At 43.2% G+C, this 13,895-nt stretch overlaps 1 protein-coding gene across 1 annotated transcript in view; it reads left to right on the top strand.

The window, feature by feature from the left end:
* Positions 1–11,540, top strand: part of LOC146712423 (ribonuclease inhibitor-like) — a 121,125-nt gene extending 109,585 nt beyond the window's left edge. The window contains exons 4-7 of the mRNA XM_085436492.1: positions 2,212–2,409; positions 5,182–5,355; positions 10,083–10,256; positions 10,932–11,540. Coding sequence (XP_085292618.1) covers positions 2,212–2,409; positions 5,182–5,355; positions 10,083–10,256; positions 10,932–10,941 — 556 coding nt within the window. The 3' untranslated portion in view covers positions 10,942–11,540. The remainder of the gene's footprint in view (positions 1–2,211; positions 2,410–5,181; positions 5,356–10,082; positions 10,257–10,931) is intronic.
* Positions 11,541–13,895: the final 2,355 nt, after the last annotated feature.

Raw genomic sequence — 13,895 nt, 5'->3', positions numbered from 1 at the left:
AGAACAATGTTCACATTTCAAACCTTCAAAGAAGAAGAAAAATCCTCCACTGGATAATTCACTGTGAAACTCTCCAACTCTTCATTCCACCTTAAAGTCTGTCTGACACTGAAATCCAAAGCAAAATGTGCGTTTGCTTTACAGACAGCAGTCCAACACAAACATACACACATCATCCAAAACACAGTCCAACATCCAAATCTCCTCCACTGCCAGCATGAATGATGGGAAAGAGAAGGAGGAACACTCTGACATTCAGGGTTAGAATGAGTTTCATGAAGCAGACTGTGAAGATCAAAGCTGCATTAGAAAGCTTACATGAATGAATGAGTGGACAGAAGTGGACAGAGATCATCTGAAGCACTTCAAAGGCTTTAAATCAGCACATTTCTCTTTATTCTTTATCAACTCTGTTAGTTTCTCTCAGTTTTCTGTGGAATGAAGCTAACAGCAGGCTAATAAGATGCTGACCAATAGGTTTCTATTAAAGGTTGTAATTTGTATATGAAAAAGTGCTTTGGCTCAGCAGGGATCAGCTTACAGGTAGAATACAGCTGCTGGATGGGATTAGCATGTCATAGCTATCTACCAAACTGCTAACTGGGGGATTTCAGGCCATCTATGGATCATTTTTGCTAACTGTTTATTCAGCTTAGGCTCACAGGGCTGCAGCCTGTGCCCTAGCTGTCATAGGGCAAGAGGCGTGGTCCACCTGCACAGGTGAGCAGTCCATCACAGGGCCAACAGAGAGAGACAGAGAAGCACTCTCTCACATCCACACCTACAGCCAATTTAGAAGCACCAATGAACCTAAGCAGCATTTCATTGGACTGTGGGAGAACATCCAACCTCCACAGAAAGGCCAACAAGCTTCAACCTACAACCTTCTTGCTTTAAGGCACTAGTGCGAACCACTTTTCCCCATTTCAGCCCAAATCCTGCATCTTCCTGTTTCTGACTCCAGGCCAGCTCCACTAACACTTTCTCATCAGACACTGCCACCTAGTGGAGGAAGTCTTAGTTCCATTTGAAGCTTCAGATTACAGTTAGTTCCTTTACAAAGAGGTGGAGGTGGTGGGGCCACAGCACCATCATCACTGAGTGCCATAGGACACTTAACCTTTGTTTCCATATGCTGGGAACTTCCTGTTGTTCCAAGGAGGACTGGAAAATGTGTGAAAATCTCCCAGTCAGTTCCTCACAGCACACTTCAATCATTTCCCTCCCACAGCATCAGGACCAGGGCTTTTTCTCTCTTTGGTCCCACTAAGAGATTTCCACACAAACACCTCATCAGTGGGACTCTCAGAGCTACCAGCCCTTTGCTACAATCACAAAGCTCTTCATTGAAATCAATGATATCAAAGCTGGAATCAAATGAGTCCAAGTCTTCTGCTGATTCAGCATCACATTCATCTTTGCTCCTTGTTCTGCATCCCCACCATGGACTTCATTCCTTTCCAAGCCAGCCTTGAGTGTCCTTTATTCAGCTCATCCTCTGCTTTACTTTTACACCTGATTTTAGCTGCTTTATCTCTCTTTCAACAAGTTTCTGTGCCTCAATCTTTTTCTTCTCTCCCTCATAACAAGACAGCTTCTTCTGCCTGAGAACATGTTGGAGTGATTTACTAATCCAGGGCTGCTTATTGGGGAAAATACTTCCTGTTTCCAAAGTAATCCCCATTTTTCCCAGAAAGAAATGTCAGTAGAAATCGATGATCTAAGTGAGAACATGAGCCTTTCAAAAGTCCCAGTGGGTGCAGTAAAAGCAGTCCCTCAGTCCCAGTATAGAGTCTTTGGTCCAGACTGGAACAACTGTGTGCCCAGTTTGAGCTCTCTTCAGTGCTGTGACCTGACAGACCCAGAGGGGCCATCACATCACATTTAGAAGCTCCCCTAATGGAGCCACAACACATGTCCAACACTTAGTCTGTCTTGTTGGACCAACTGGAAGAAATGATTCAAGGACTTAGTCACAGAACAGAGATTCAAATCTCCAAAATCCAACTGGCTGCATCAGGACATATAGTCTGAAACTCTGCACAGTTTCCTGTTTGAAGCTGCTTCCTGTTGGCTTCAGCTGTTTGGAGTTTCCATTTTCTAAACTTCTACATTCTGAACCTTCTTCAGCTCTGAACAGATGATGAAACACTGAATGATTTCAAGCTCACACTTTGTCTAATAAACTTACATCTTTCATTCTTTATACAGATTGAGGAGCTGTGGTTTGTCAGAGATCAGCTGTGATCATCTGGCAGCAGCACTGAAGTCCAACCCCTCCCATCTGAGACAGCTGGACCTGAGTAATGAGTACTCCTGGTCTTCGACCAAGAACAACCTGCAGGATTCAGGAGTGAAGCATCTGTGTGGTTTCCTGGAGAGTCCAGGATGTGGACTTGAAACTCTGGGGTCAGTCAGCATGTTTTAGTTGTGCTGAGATGAATATGATGTGAAAGTTGTGCTGACACTAAACTGCAGACATCAGGCTGATATTATACTGATCCACACTGAGGATCTTCATGGTAAAGTCTGTTTTCTTCTTCTCTGGTTTAGTCCATTGACTGCAGCAGAACAATGTTCACATTTCAAACCTTCAAAGAAGAAGAAAAATCCTCCACTGGATAATTCACTGTGAAACTCTCCAACTCTTCATTCCACCTTAAAGTCTGTCTGACACTGAAATCCAAAGCAAAATGTGCGTTTGCTTTACAGACAGCAGTCCAACACAAACATACACACATCATCCAAAACACAGTCCAGCATCCAAATCTCCTCCACTGCCAGCATGAATGATGGGAAAGAGAAGGAGGAACACTCTGACATTCAGGGTTAGAATGAGTTTCATGAAGCAGACTGTGGAGATCAAAGCTGCATTAGAAAGCTTACATGAATGAATGAGTGGACAGAAGTGGACAGAGATCATCTGAAGCACTTCAAAGGCTTTAAATCAGCACATTTCTCTTTATTCTTTATCAACTCTGTTAGTTTCTCTCAGTTTTCTGTGGAATGAAGCTAACAGCAGGCTAATAAGATGCTGACCAATAGGTTTCTATTAAAGGTTGTAATTTGTATATGAAAAAGTGCTTTGGCTCAGCAGGGATCAGCTTACAGGTAGAATACAGCTGCTGGATGGGATTAGCATGTCATAGCTATCTACCAAACTGCTAACTGGGGGATTTCAGGCCATCTATGGATCATTTTTACTAACTGTTTATTCAGCTTAGGCTCACAGGGCTGCAGCCTGTGCCCTAGCTGTCATAGGGCAAGAGGCGTGGTCCACCTGCACAGGTGAGCAGTCCATCCATGCGGCGTGCAGCCCGGATCTCAGCTGACCCTTCTCACCCTGGACACAGTCTGTTTGACCTGCTCCCCTCAGGCAGGAGGCTCCGGTCCATTTGCACCAGAACCTCTCGCCACAAGAACAGTTTCTTCCCCTCTGCTGTTGGACACATGAACAATAACCACATGACTGTCCCCGCCACTAACACATGACCCTACGCTGTGTCACTGCATCATTTCATGTTTGGCACTGATCACCACCTGCACTCATGTATATATCTCATGTATATCTCATGCACATATCTTTCTTTCTACATAGCACTTTAATTCTTATTGTCTGCACTGAAGCACCGCAGCAATTTCCTAATGTTGTAAACCTCAACATCTGGCAATAAACCCATTCTGATTCTGATTCTGATTCTGATCACAGGGCCAACAGAGAGAGACAGAGAAGCACTCTCTCACATCCACACCTACAGCCAATGTAGAAGCACCAATGAACCTAAGCAGCATTTCATTGGACTGTGGGAGAACATCCAACCTCCACAGAAAGGCCAACAAGCTTCAACCTACAACCTTCTTGCTTTAAGGCACTAGTGCGAACCACTTTCCCCATTTCAGCCCAAATCCTGCATCTTCCTGTTTCTGACTCCAGGCCAGCTCCACTAACACTTTCTCATCAGACACTGCCACCTAGTGGAGGAAGTCTTAGTTCCATTTGAAGCTTCAGATTACAGTTAGTTCCTTTACAAAGAGGTGGAGGTGGTGGGGCCACAGCACCATCATCACTGAGTGCCATAGGACACTTAACCTTTGTTTCCATATGCTGGGAACTTCCTGTTGTTCCAAGGAGGACTGGAAAATGTGTGAAAATCTCCCAGTCAGTTCCTCACAGCACACTTCAATCATTTCCCTCCCACAGCATCAGGACCAGGGCTTTTTCTCTCTTTGGTCCCACTAAGAGATTTCCACACAAACACCTCATCAGTGGGACTCTCAGAGCTACCAGCCCTTTGCTACAATCACAAAGATCTTCATTGAAATCAATGATATCAAAGCTGGAATCAAATGAGTCCAAGTCTTCTGCTGATTCAGCATCACATTCATCTTTGCTCCTTGTTCTGCATCCCCACCATGGACTTCATTCCTTTCCAAGCCAGCCTTGAGTGTCCTTTATTCAGCTCATCCTCTGCTTTACTTTTACACCTGATTTTAGCTGCTTTATCTCTCTTTCAACAAGTTTCTGTGCCTCAATCTTTTTCTTCTCTCCCTCATAACAAGACAGCTTCTTCTGCCTGAGAACATGTTGGAGTGATTTACTAATCCAGGGCTGCTTATTGGGGAAAATACTTCCTGTTTGCAAAGTAATCCCCATTTTTCCCAGAAAGAAATGTAAGTAGAAATCGATGATCTAAGTGAGAACATGAGCCTTTAAAAAGTCCCAGTGGGTGCAGTCAAAGCAGTCCCTCAGTCCCAGTATAGAGTCTTTGGTCCAGACTGGAACAACTGTGTGCCCAGTTTGAGCTCTCTTCAGTCCTGTGACCTGACAGACCCAGAGGGGCCATCACATCACATTTAGAAGCTCCCCTAATGGAGCCACAACACATGTCCAATACTTAGTCTGTCTTGTTGGACCAACTGGAAGAAATGATTCAAGGACTTAGTCACAGAACAGAGTTTCAAATCTCCAAAATCCAACTGGCTGCATCAGGACATATAGTCTGAAACTCTGCACAGTTTCCTGTTTGAAGCTGCTTCCTGTTGGCTTCAGCTGTTTGGAGTTTCCATTTTCTAAACTTCTACATTCTGAACCTTCTTCAGCTCTGAACAGATGATGAAACACTGAATGATTTCAAGCTCACACTTTGTCTAATAAACTTACATCTTTCATTCTTTATACAGATTGAGTTACTGTGGTTTGTCAGAGATCAGCTGTGATTATCTGGCAGCAGCACTGAAGTCCAACCCCTCCCATCTGAGAGAGCTGGACCTGAGCTGGAACGAGCTGCAGGATCCAGGAGTGAAGCATCTGTGTGGTTTCCTGGAGAGTCCAGGATGTGGACTTGAAACTCTGAGGTCAGTCAGCATGTTTTAGTTGTGCTGAGATGAATATGATGTGAAAGTTGTGCTGACACTAAACTGCAGACATCAGGCTGATATTATACTGATCCACACTGAGGATCTTCATGGTAAAGTCTGTTTTCTTCTTCTCTGGTTTAGTCCATTGACTGCAGCAGAACAATGTTCACATTTCAAACAGTGAGACTCAACGTATGGCCCGCGGCTCACACGCGGCCTGCCCACCTTTCCTGATTCAGAGAGAGGGGACCCTGATTAACTGTGTAGTGTTCTTCCTCACAGTTCTAAGTATCAGACACAACAATGAATAATCCACAGCTGACTGTCTTTAGCAGGTCAAAGGTCACGGCACACAGCAGACAGTGGGAAATATTATAATTCTGATCATTTCTCAGCACATATCCATATGTATAAAAACAAAGCTGACACTGTGAGACTTGATCAGAGGTGTGATCATCACAGCAGAGGCCTTTGTGTCAAAGTCACTGAGGATCAAACAGAAACACATGAAGCAGATTTTCCTGTTCTGGCTTTTTATAGCAGATAACCTTCAAAATATTCTGCAGTCCATCAAAAACTGAAGCAAACCATGAATCAACATGTGAACATGAGCTGATGCTGCTGAAGTGAAGCAAAGTTACAGAGGTTTGATTACAGACACAGCTGAGAGTTTGTAATCTGTCATCATGTTAAAAGGTTTAAATTTCTTCAGTATTGAACAGCAGAAATGAGGCTTTGTTTTGGGAGGCCGACAGCAGTGAACACAACAGCAGACTGGTGCGTAATAAGCAGTGAATAATGCAGGAAACAGATTTTTGAAGGTAAACTGTTCTTGAAGTACACTGAGAGAGAGAGAGAGCTGTGCAGGAAGTAAACGTCAAAGTCAGAGAGAATTCATGACGATGTTCATCAAACGTAAAGCGTAGTTTGGATCTTCTTCTGCTGCTGGTTCACTCAGTTTTTGTTGGAGACAGATGAAACCTGCAGCTTCAGGATCTGTGAGCTGTCCACTTTCAGCCCCGACGGCGTGTCCGTGTACGTGCCGTCGAGTGAACGATCCACGCTCTGTGTTTCCATCTTTGTGTGTTTAGCTGCTCTCATTTACTGTTTTATCTGTTTGCTTGTTGTTGAAATACTTTTGGGAGCTTTAACCTGAGATTCTGGCAAAATACATTTATATTAAAAATCGATTCAGGATTGAATGAATCAACATCGCTTTATTCAAATTAAAACCATTTAAATAGGAAAATCCATTTTTTTTACACCCGCCTCTAATGCTGGGTAATGTCAGCTGGTCCATGTGCAGCTGGCTGTGAGGCTCAGGGAGCGTCTACAAAGTGCAACACTGAAAGAACATCATCCATAAATATCGAGTAATAACTGGACTCTCATACAGCGAGACTCAAATGCCTTTAAACATCAGCTTATCCTGCTGATCCAAGTCCAACACTGAGTTTGTAAAAACATGTTTGTCAATCATTTTGTTTGGTTTCTGAGGAAAATGATTCAATAACTTGCTGCTAATACACAACATTTCATCGTATTTCCTCATAAGCCTCTTTTGTCTGACCATTTGATCCCATTTGAATTTGCAATAAAGGATCCACAGAGTTTGGTGACAATAATGACAGTAGATGTTTGTGTGAAAGTGCTGGAAGCAAATGAGTGTGTGATGTTCTTTCAGTGTTGCACTTTGTAGACGCTCCCTGAGCACTGGTCTCACAGCCAGCTGCACATAGAGACCAGTGTTGTTAGTCCAGGTCAGAAGATGACTTGTTGGAATGAAAATGAGCTTGTAGTTTGTCTGCTTTAATCATGTGATTGGAAAAAGGTGTTGGACTTCAAATATGTCCATTTCTTTCACACTTCACCTTTAAAAGTGAAGCCTTGTGGTTCCTGGAAGGAAAAACACGACTTTTTCAAGTCTTTGTCCTGTTTTTATGATAAATGTACGACTTTAATGTGAAACATTCAGAGTTTTTTCTCTTGTTGTGTTTGTTTGAAGCTGCTTCCTGTTGGCTTCAGCTGTTTGGAGTTTCCATTTTCTAAACTTCTACATTCTGAACCTTCTTCAGCTCTGAACAGATGATGAAACACTGAATGATTTCAAGCTCACACTTTGTCTAATAAACTTACATCTTTCATTCTTTATACAGATTGAGGGACTGTGGTTTGTCAGAGATCAGCTGTGATTATCTGGCAGCAGCACTGAAGTCCAACCCCTCCCATCTGAGACAGCTGGACCTGAGTAATGAGTACTCCTGGTCTTCGACCAAGAACAACCTGCAGGATTCAGGAGTGAAGCATCTGTGTGGTTTCCTGGAGAGTCCAGGATGTGGACTTGAAACTCTGGGGTCAGTCCGCATGTTTTAGTTGTGCTGAGATGAATATGATGTGAAAGTTGTGCTGACACTAAACTGCAGACATCAGGCTGATATCATACTGATCCACACTGAGGATCTTCATGGTAAAGTCTGTTTTCTTCTTCTCTGGTTTAGTCCATTGACTGCAGCAGAACAATGTTCACATTTCAAACCTTCAAAGAAGAAGAAAAATCCTCCACTGGATAATTCACTGTGAAACTCTCCAACTCTTCATTCCACCTTAAAGTCTGTCTGACACTGAAATCCAAAGCAAAATGTGCGTTTGCTTTACAGACAGCAGTCCAACACAAACATACACACATCATCCAAAACACAGTCCAGCATCCAAATCTCCTCCACTGCCAGCATGAATGATGGGAAAGAGAAGGAGGAACACTCTGACATTCAGGGTTAGAATGAGTTTCATGAAGCAGACTGTGAAGATCAAAGCTGCATTAGAAAGCTTACATGAATGAATGAGTGGACAGAAGTGGACAGAGATCATCTGAAGCACTTCAAAGGCTTTAAATCAGCACATTTCTCTTTATTCTTTATCAACTCTGTTAGTTTCTCTCAGTTTTCTGTGGAATGAAGCTAACAGCAGGCTAATAAGATGCTGACCAATAGGTTTCTATTAAAGGTTGTAATTTGTATATGAAAAAGTGCTTTGGCTCAGCAGGGATCAGCTTACAGGTAGAATACAGCTGCTGGATGGGATTAGCATGTCATAGCTATCTACCAAACTGCTAACTGGGGGATTTCAGGCCATCTATGGATCATTTTTGCTAACTGTTTATTCAGCTTAGGCTCACAGGGCTGCAGCCTGTGCCCTAGCTGTCATAGGGCAAGAGGCGTGGTCCACCTGCACAGGTGAGCAGTCCATCACAGGGCCAACAGAGAGAGACAGAGAAGCACTCTCTCACATCCACACCTACAGCCAATTTAGAAGCACCAATGAACCTAAGCAGCATTTCATTGGACTGTGGGAGAACATCCAACCTCCACAGAAAGGCCAACAAGCTTCAACCTACAACCTTCTTGCTCTAAGGCACTAGTGCGAACCACTTTTCCCCATTTCAGCCCAAATCCTGCATCTTCCTGTTTCTGACTCCAGGCCAGCTCCACTAACACTTTCTCATCAGACACTGCCACCTAGTGGAGGAAGTCTTAGTTCCATTTGAAGCTTCAGATTACAGTTAGTTCCTTTACAAAGAGGTGGAGGTGGTGGGGCCACAGCACCATCATCACTGAGTGCCATAGGACACTTAACCTTTGTTTCCATATGCTGGGAACTTCCTGTTGTTCCAAGGAGGACTGGAAAATGTGTGAAAATCTCCCAGTCAGTTCCTCACAGCACACTTCAATCATTTCCCTCCCACAGCATCAGGACCAGGGCTTTTTCTCTCTTTGGTCCCACTAAGAGATTTCCACACAAACACCTCATCAGTGGGACTCTCAGAGCTACCAGCCCTTTGCTACAATCACAAAGCTCTTCATTGAAATCAATGATATCAAAGCTGGAATCCAATGAGTCCAAGTCTTCTGCTGATTCAGCATCACATTCATCTTTGCTCCTTGTTCTGCATCCCCACCATGGACTTCATTCCTTTCCAAGCCAGCCTTGAGTGTCCTTTATTCAGCTCATCCTCTGCTTTACTTTTACACCTGATTTTAGCTGCTTTATCTCTCTTTCAACAAGTTTCTGTGCCTCAATCTTTTTCTTCTCTCCCTCATAACAAGACAGCTTCTTCTGGCTGAGAACATGTTGGAGTGATTTACTAATCCAGGGCTGCTTATTGGGGAAAATACTTCCTGTTTGCAAAGTAATCCCCATTTTTCCCAGAAAGAAATGTAAGTAGAAATCGATGATCTAAGTGAGAACATGAGCCTTTAAAAAGTCCCAGTGGGTGCAGTCAAAGCAGTCCCTCAGTCCCAGTATAGAGTCTTTGGTCCAGACTGGAACAACTGTGTGCCCAGTTTGAGCTCTCTTCAGTCCTGTGACCTGACAGACCCAGAGGGGCCATCACATCACATTTAGAAGCTCCCCTAATGGAGCCACAACACATGTCCAACACTTAGTCTGTCTTGTTGGACCAACTGGAAGAAATGATTCAAGGACTTAGTCACAGAACAGAGATTCAAATCTCCAAAATCCAACTGGCTGCATCAGGACATATAGTCTGAAACTCTGCACAGTTTCCTGTTTGAAGCTGCTTCCTGTTGGCTTCAGCTGTTTGGAGTTTCCATTTTCTAAACTTCTACATTCTGAACCTTCTTCAGCTCTGAACAGATGATGAAACACTGAATGATTTCAAGCTCACACTTTGTCTAATAAACTTACATCTTTCATTCTTTATACAGATTGAGGGGCTGTGGTTTGTCAAAGATCAGCTGTGATTATCTGGCAGCAGCACTGAAGTCCAACCCCTCCCATCTGAGAGAGCTGGACCTGAGCAGGAACAACCTGAAGGATCCAGATGTGAAGCAGCTGTCTGATCTTCAGCAGAGTCCAGACTACAGACTGGAGACTCTGAGGTCAGTAGAGTGATGGAGTGAGTGGGTGGTGCTGTCAGCAGTATTGTACTAAACACAGTCAGTATGAAACAAAGATCCAGTGTTTCCTGTAAAGCTGCAGCTTCTCAGTGAAGCTGTGAGAGGAGAATGGTGACAGGCTTCAGGATTGGACACAAACACTTCCTGTTTCTGACCTTTATGGTCACCATAGTAACAGCTGACACGCTCTGATCAAACGCTGTCAACAGCCAATCAGCTCTCTGAACAAAGCAGCACGCAGACCAATGACTGCATTCATTTCCAAGTTTAAAGCAGTGAAGAACACAGTCTGTAGGTGAGGAAGAATTTAGTGAGAGCAGATGTTTGGATGGAATTCCTCCAGTTAACAGCTGGAACCGTCCATCTGGATTGTTTGGCTTGTTGTTGGGGTTCCTACAGAGCTCAGAGTGGACACACCAAGGTTCTTCTAATGAATGAAAGTCCAAACTCAAACTAGGAGGGAAAAACATTGTCAGCAACTTCAATGAAAATCCAAAGATTAGAAAAAGTGAAGCAACAATGAGTCCTAGTACAGTCCCAGCACTGAAGTCCCTGCTGCTCTTTATACTGGATGTGCTGCATCACTGACTGACAGCTGATGAAGAGTCTCTGGAAACACTCGTTTATCTCCTCTGCTCTTCCTTCTTCTCTCTGCAGGTGGAGGTGATGATGGTAAACAGGACGGTGTGTGTGCTGAGAGAGGAGGAGCTGTGTCCTGATGATCCAGAGAGGTTGAAGCAGCAGCAGCTTGTGTGTAGAGACGCTCTGACTGGGCCATGTTACTGGGAGGTGGAGAGGAGAGCTTCATCCAGCAGTGACTGACAGAGGAATGAGAAGAAGTGCAGATGACTGTCAGTGCTGCAGAGGGAACTGCTCTGAGAACAGCTCCACTGTCAGACACAATGTAGAGTCCAGCATCATCCCTGTGTGTCCCTCTGGATCTGACAGAGGATCATCAGTGTATCTGGACTGCTCTGCTGCTGCTCTGTCCTTCTACAGTCTCTGCACAGTCTCTGTCTGACTCTGGCTTCAGACCCTCCTGGATCAAACTCACCTGGAAAGACTTTCAAACATCACTCAACAGATTTGAATACAGAATATATTTGATATATACTGTAGATGTACTGTAGAGTTGCAGTTTGTCACTTGTAAATACAGTCTGTGAGCAGCTGTGAGCTGAAAGATCTTTCTAGAAACACGAAATGTTTTCACTCTTCTGTTGCTTTTTCATATATTTCCACAACATTAATATTGATCCCACCTGTCTGACCTGTTTCATGCTTTTATACATAATAACAGGACACGTGTGATCTGAGCGCTGCTGTGGTTGCTGTGCTGCACGTCTTCATTTAGATAACAGAGACATCTAGTGGTTCAGAGGGAGAACTGCAGGAGGTGGAGCTGTGTTTTAGCGTGGAAAACTTTTTATCTTTTAGGCGCAGATACAAATATGACAAGTATCAGTGTGAGATACAAAAGGTCACATCAGTCAGCAGAGGGAACAGTGATCACACAGCAATGTAAGAATAGAAACATAACAGTGAATCTGGACATGTATACAGAGGGAAGCAAACAAACAGGATGTAACACTACATTAAAGCCACAAATGAATCATCAGAGCTGAGCAGGTGATTGAGAAACAGGTTTACCTTTTAGGTGACATGAATGAGTTGATGGGAAGTTATGAACTGTTTCTGAGAGACAAATAACACCAGGATCCTTTTCTAAGTAGCTGACAGCTGGTAACTGTGCAGGGGCGGGTCTAGTAAAGTTTTGCCGACCTAAACCGGGGGGTTTAGAGCATCATAGAGTTTTTGTGGTTTGTTTTCTTTAAGTCATTTCACAGATTTTCTCTATAATTTCAATTCCTTGAATAAAACAACAAACTTAGGGGATGATTTTGTAATCCGACTTTATGTATGAAAGATTTGACTAAACATAAAACAATCTTCCAACTCAGTCGTCATTCTTATCTTGTGAAATCAAACCAAATGTTCTGTTGTCTCTAAATCAGGGATTGATGAAATCTTTGGTTGCATCCATTTATGAACATGTTCTCATTCATATTAAATCGTAGTCTAAGTCCTTCTTTAGAGGGATAAATGTCATTCATTATCTTCAAATGTGTTTCTGTTGTTTTGGGGGGAAGTTTGAAGTCCATTGTTCAAAGTCTGTTAATGAAACTTTATGAAGTTTATGTAGGATGTTTTTCCTATTTTGTATTTGTTTGAATTATGATGTATTTCTGACTCTTGCTGCCATGATGCCAGGTCTCTCTTGAAAACAACATTTTTAATCTCAATTAAATTTTCACCTGGAGAAATAAAGATGATAATAATAATTTTGTCTTCAGGGAATCATTTCTCTGTAAAACAGCTTCTTCTGAAACTCTTGTTACATTTCTTGTTTATTGTTTGCTGGTTGTAGAAAAATGTCATCGTCTCTGTGTGAACTTAAACTCTACATGTGGTGTCAGCTATAAACGAGCTCTAGAGTCTAATAACGATGCTTTTATTATTGTCTGGTATCCAACCTAACCCTGGGCCTCTGGCTGAATGTGAAACACCAGCAGATGTTCAAAACTGTCTGGGTTACACGTGCATCACGTCGTGTGCTTCCTAACATGGATATGATTGGAATCTGGGCCTGTTCAAGCGGTGCTGGTATCATTGTTGTTTCTGAGACTTTCCAAATCTTTACTGGATAAAAACGTAGCAACTGATGGATTTAACATTTAGCTCTCAGACTGTCCCAGAAAAGGCGGAGGTCTGGAAGTTTATGTCAAGGTCTGTCTTGCTGCTCAAGTCTTGTTCTCTCCATCTGCACCTCAGCCATTTGAAATCTTGGCCTTAACTATTGATCTGTTTGGAAATCAGACTGTTGTTGGCTGCTATCAGCCTCCACCTGCTTCCCCCAGCACATCACCGTCTCTGGTTCAACTTTTATCTGAGCTGCATTTTAATGACGTCTTTCAGATGGATGGTTTTCATTGGGACTGGCTTTCTTCTGTGTCTGATGATTTTAAGGCACGCTGCTTGTTTTTAAAACTAACTCAAATTATTTAAAGCCTCACACGCCTTGATCCTAAACACCCAGATAAATCTGCTCTTATTGACCTTTTTTAACTAATATGCTGCGTAAGTTTTCCACATCTGCAGTTTTTGCCAACGACCTGAGTGATCACTGCATAGTTGGTGCTGTGAGAAACACTAAAATCTCACGCTCCGAGCCCGCATCAGTTTGAACTGGGGTCGTATTAAACAGGCTGACAATGTCAGTTTGGGAACATTTACAGGAGAGTCGTGTCTACTTTGTGGACAGACACGCCCCTTTTTGCCAGGTCAGGGTGAAAGGTCGGGACAGGCCTGGTTTGGTTCAGTACCGGCCAATCTCCTACATGAGAGAAACCAGGCCTGGGCAGGAAGTCTGGCTCTGATGCTGATTGGCTACGTTTTCATTAGCTGTGTAATCGGATTACTGCCTCCATCATCAAGATGTAACTATTTTTTACTTTAACGACTGACAGTCCAAACGACCGTAGGAGGTTTTGGCAAACTATAAAGTGTCTCTGCCAGCTGTGACTCCTCAGAGCTTCCTCCTCACTTAAATATTGACTCCACT

The sequence above is a fragment of the Copadichromis virginalis genome, linkage group LG3, assembly GCF_057382275.1.
Source record: "Copadichromis virginalis isolate Kocher_CV1m ecotype Utaka linkage group LG3, C_Virginalis_male_GT1.1, whole genome shotgun sequence".
Lineage (NCBI taxonomy): Eukaryota > Metazoa > Chordata > Actinopteri > Cichliformes > Cichlidae > Copadichromis > Copadichromis virginalis.
Note: the sequence above shows the minus strand (reverse complement) of the source record. Positions and strands in the feature narration are given on the sequence as shown.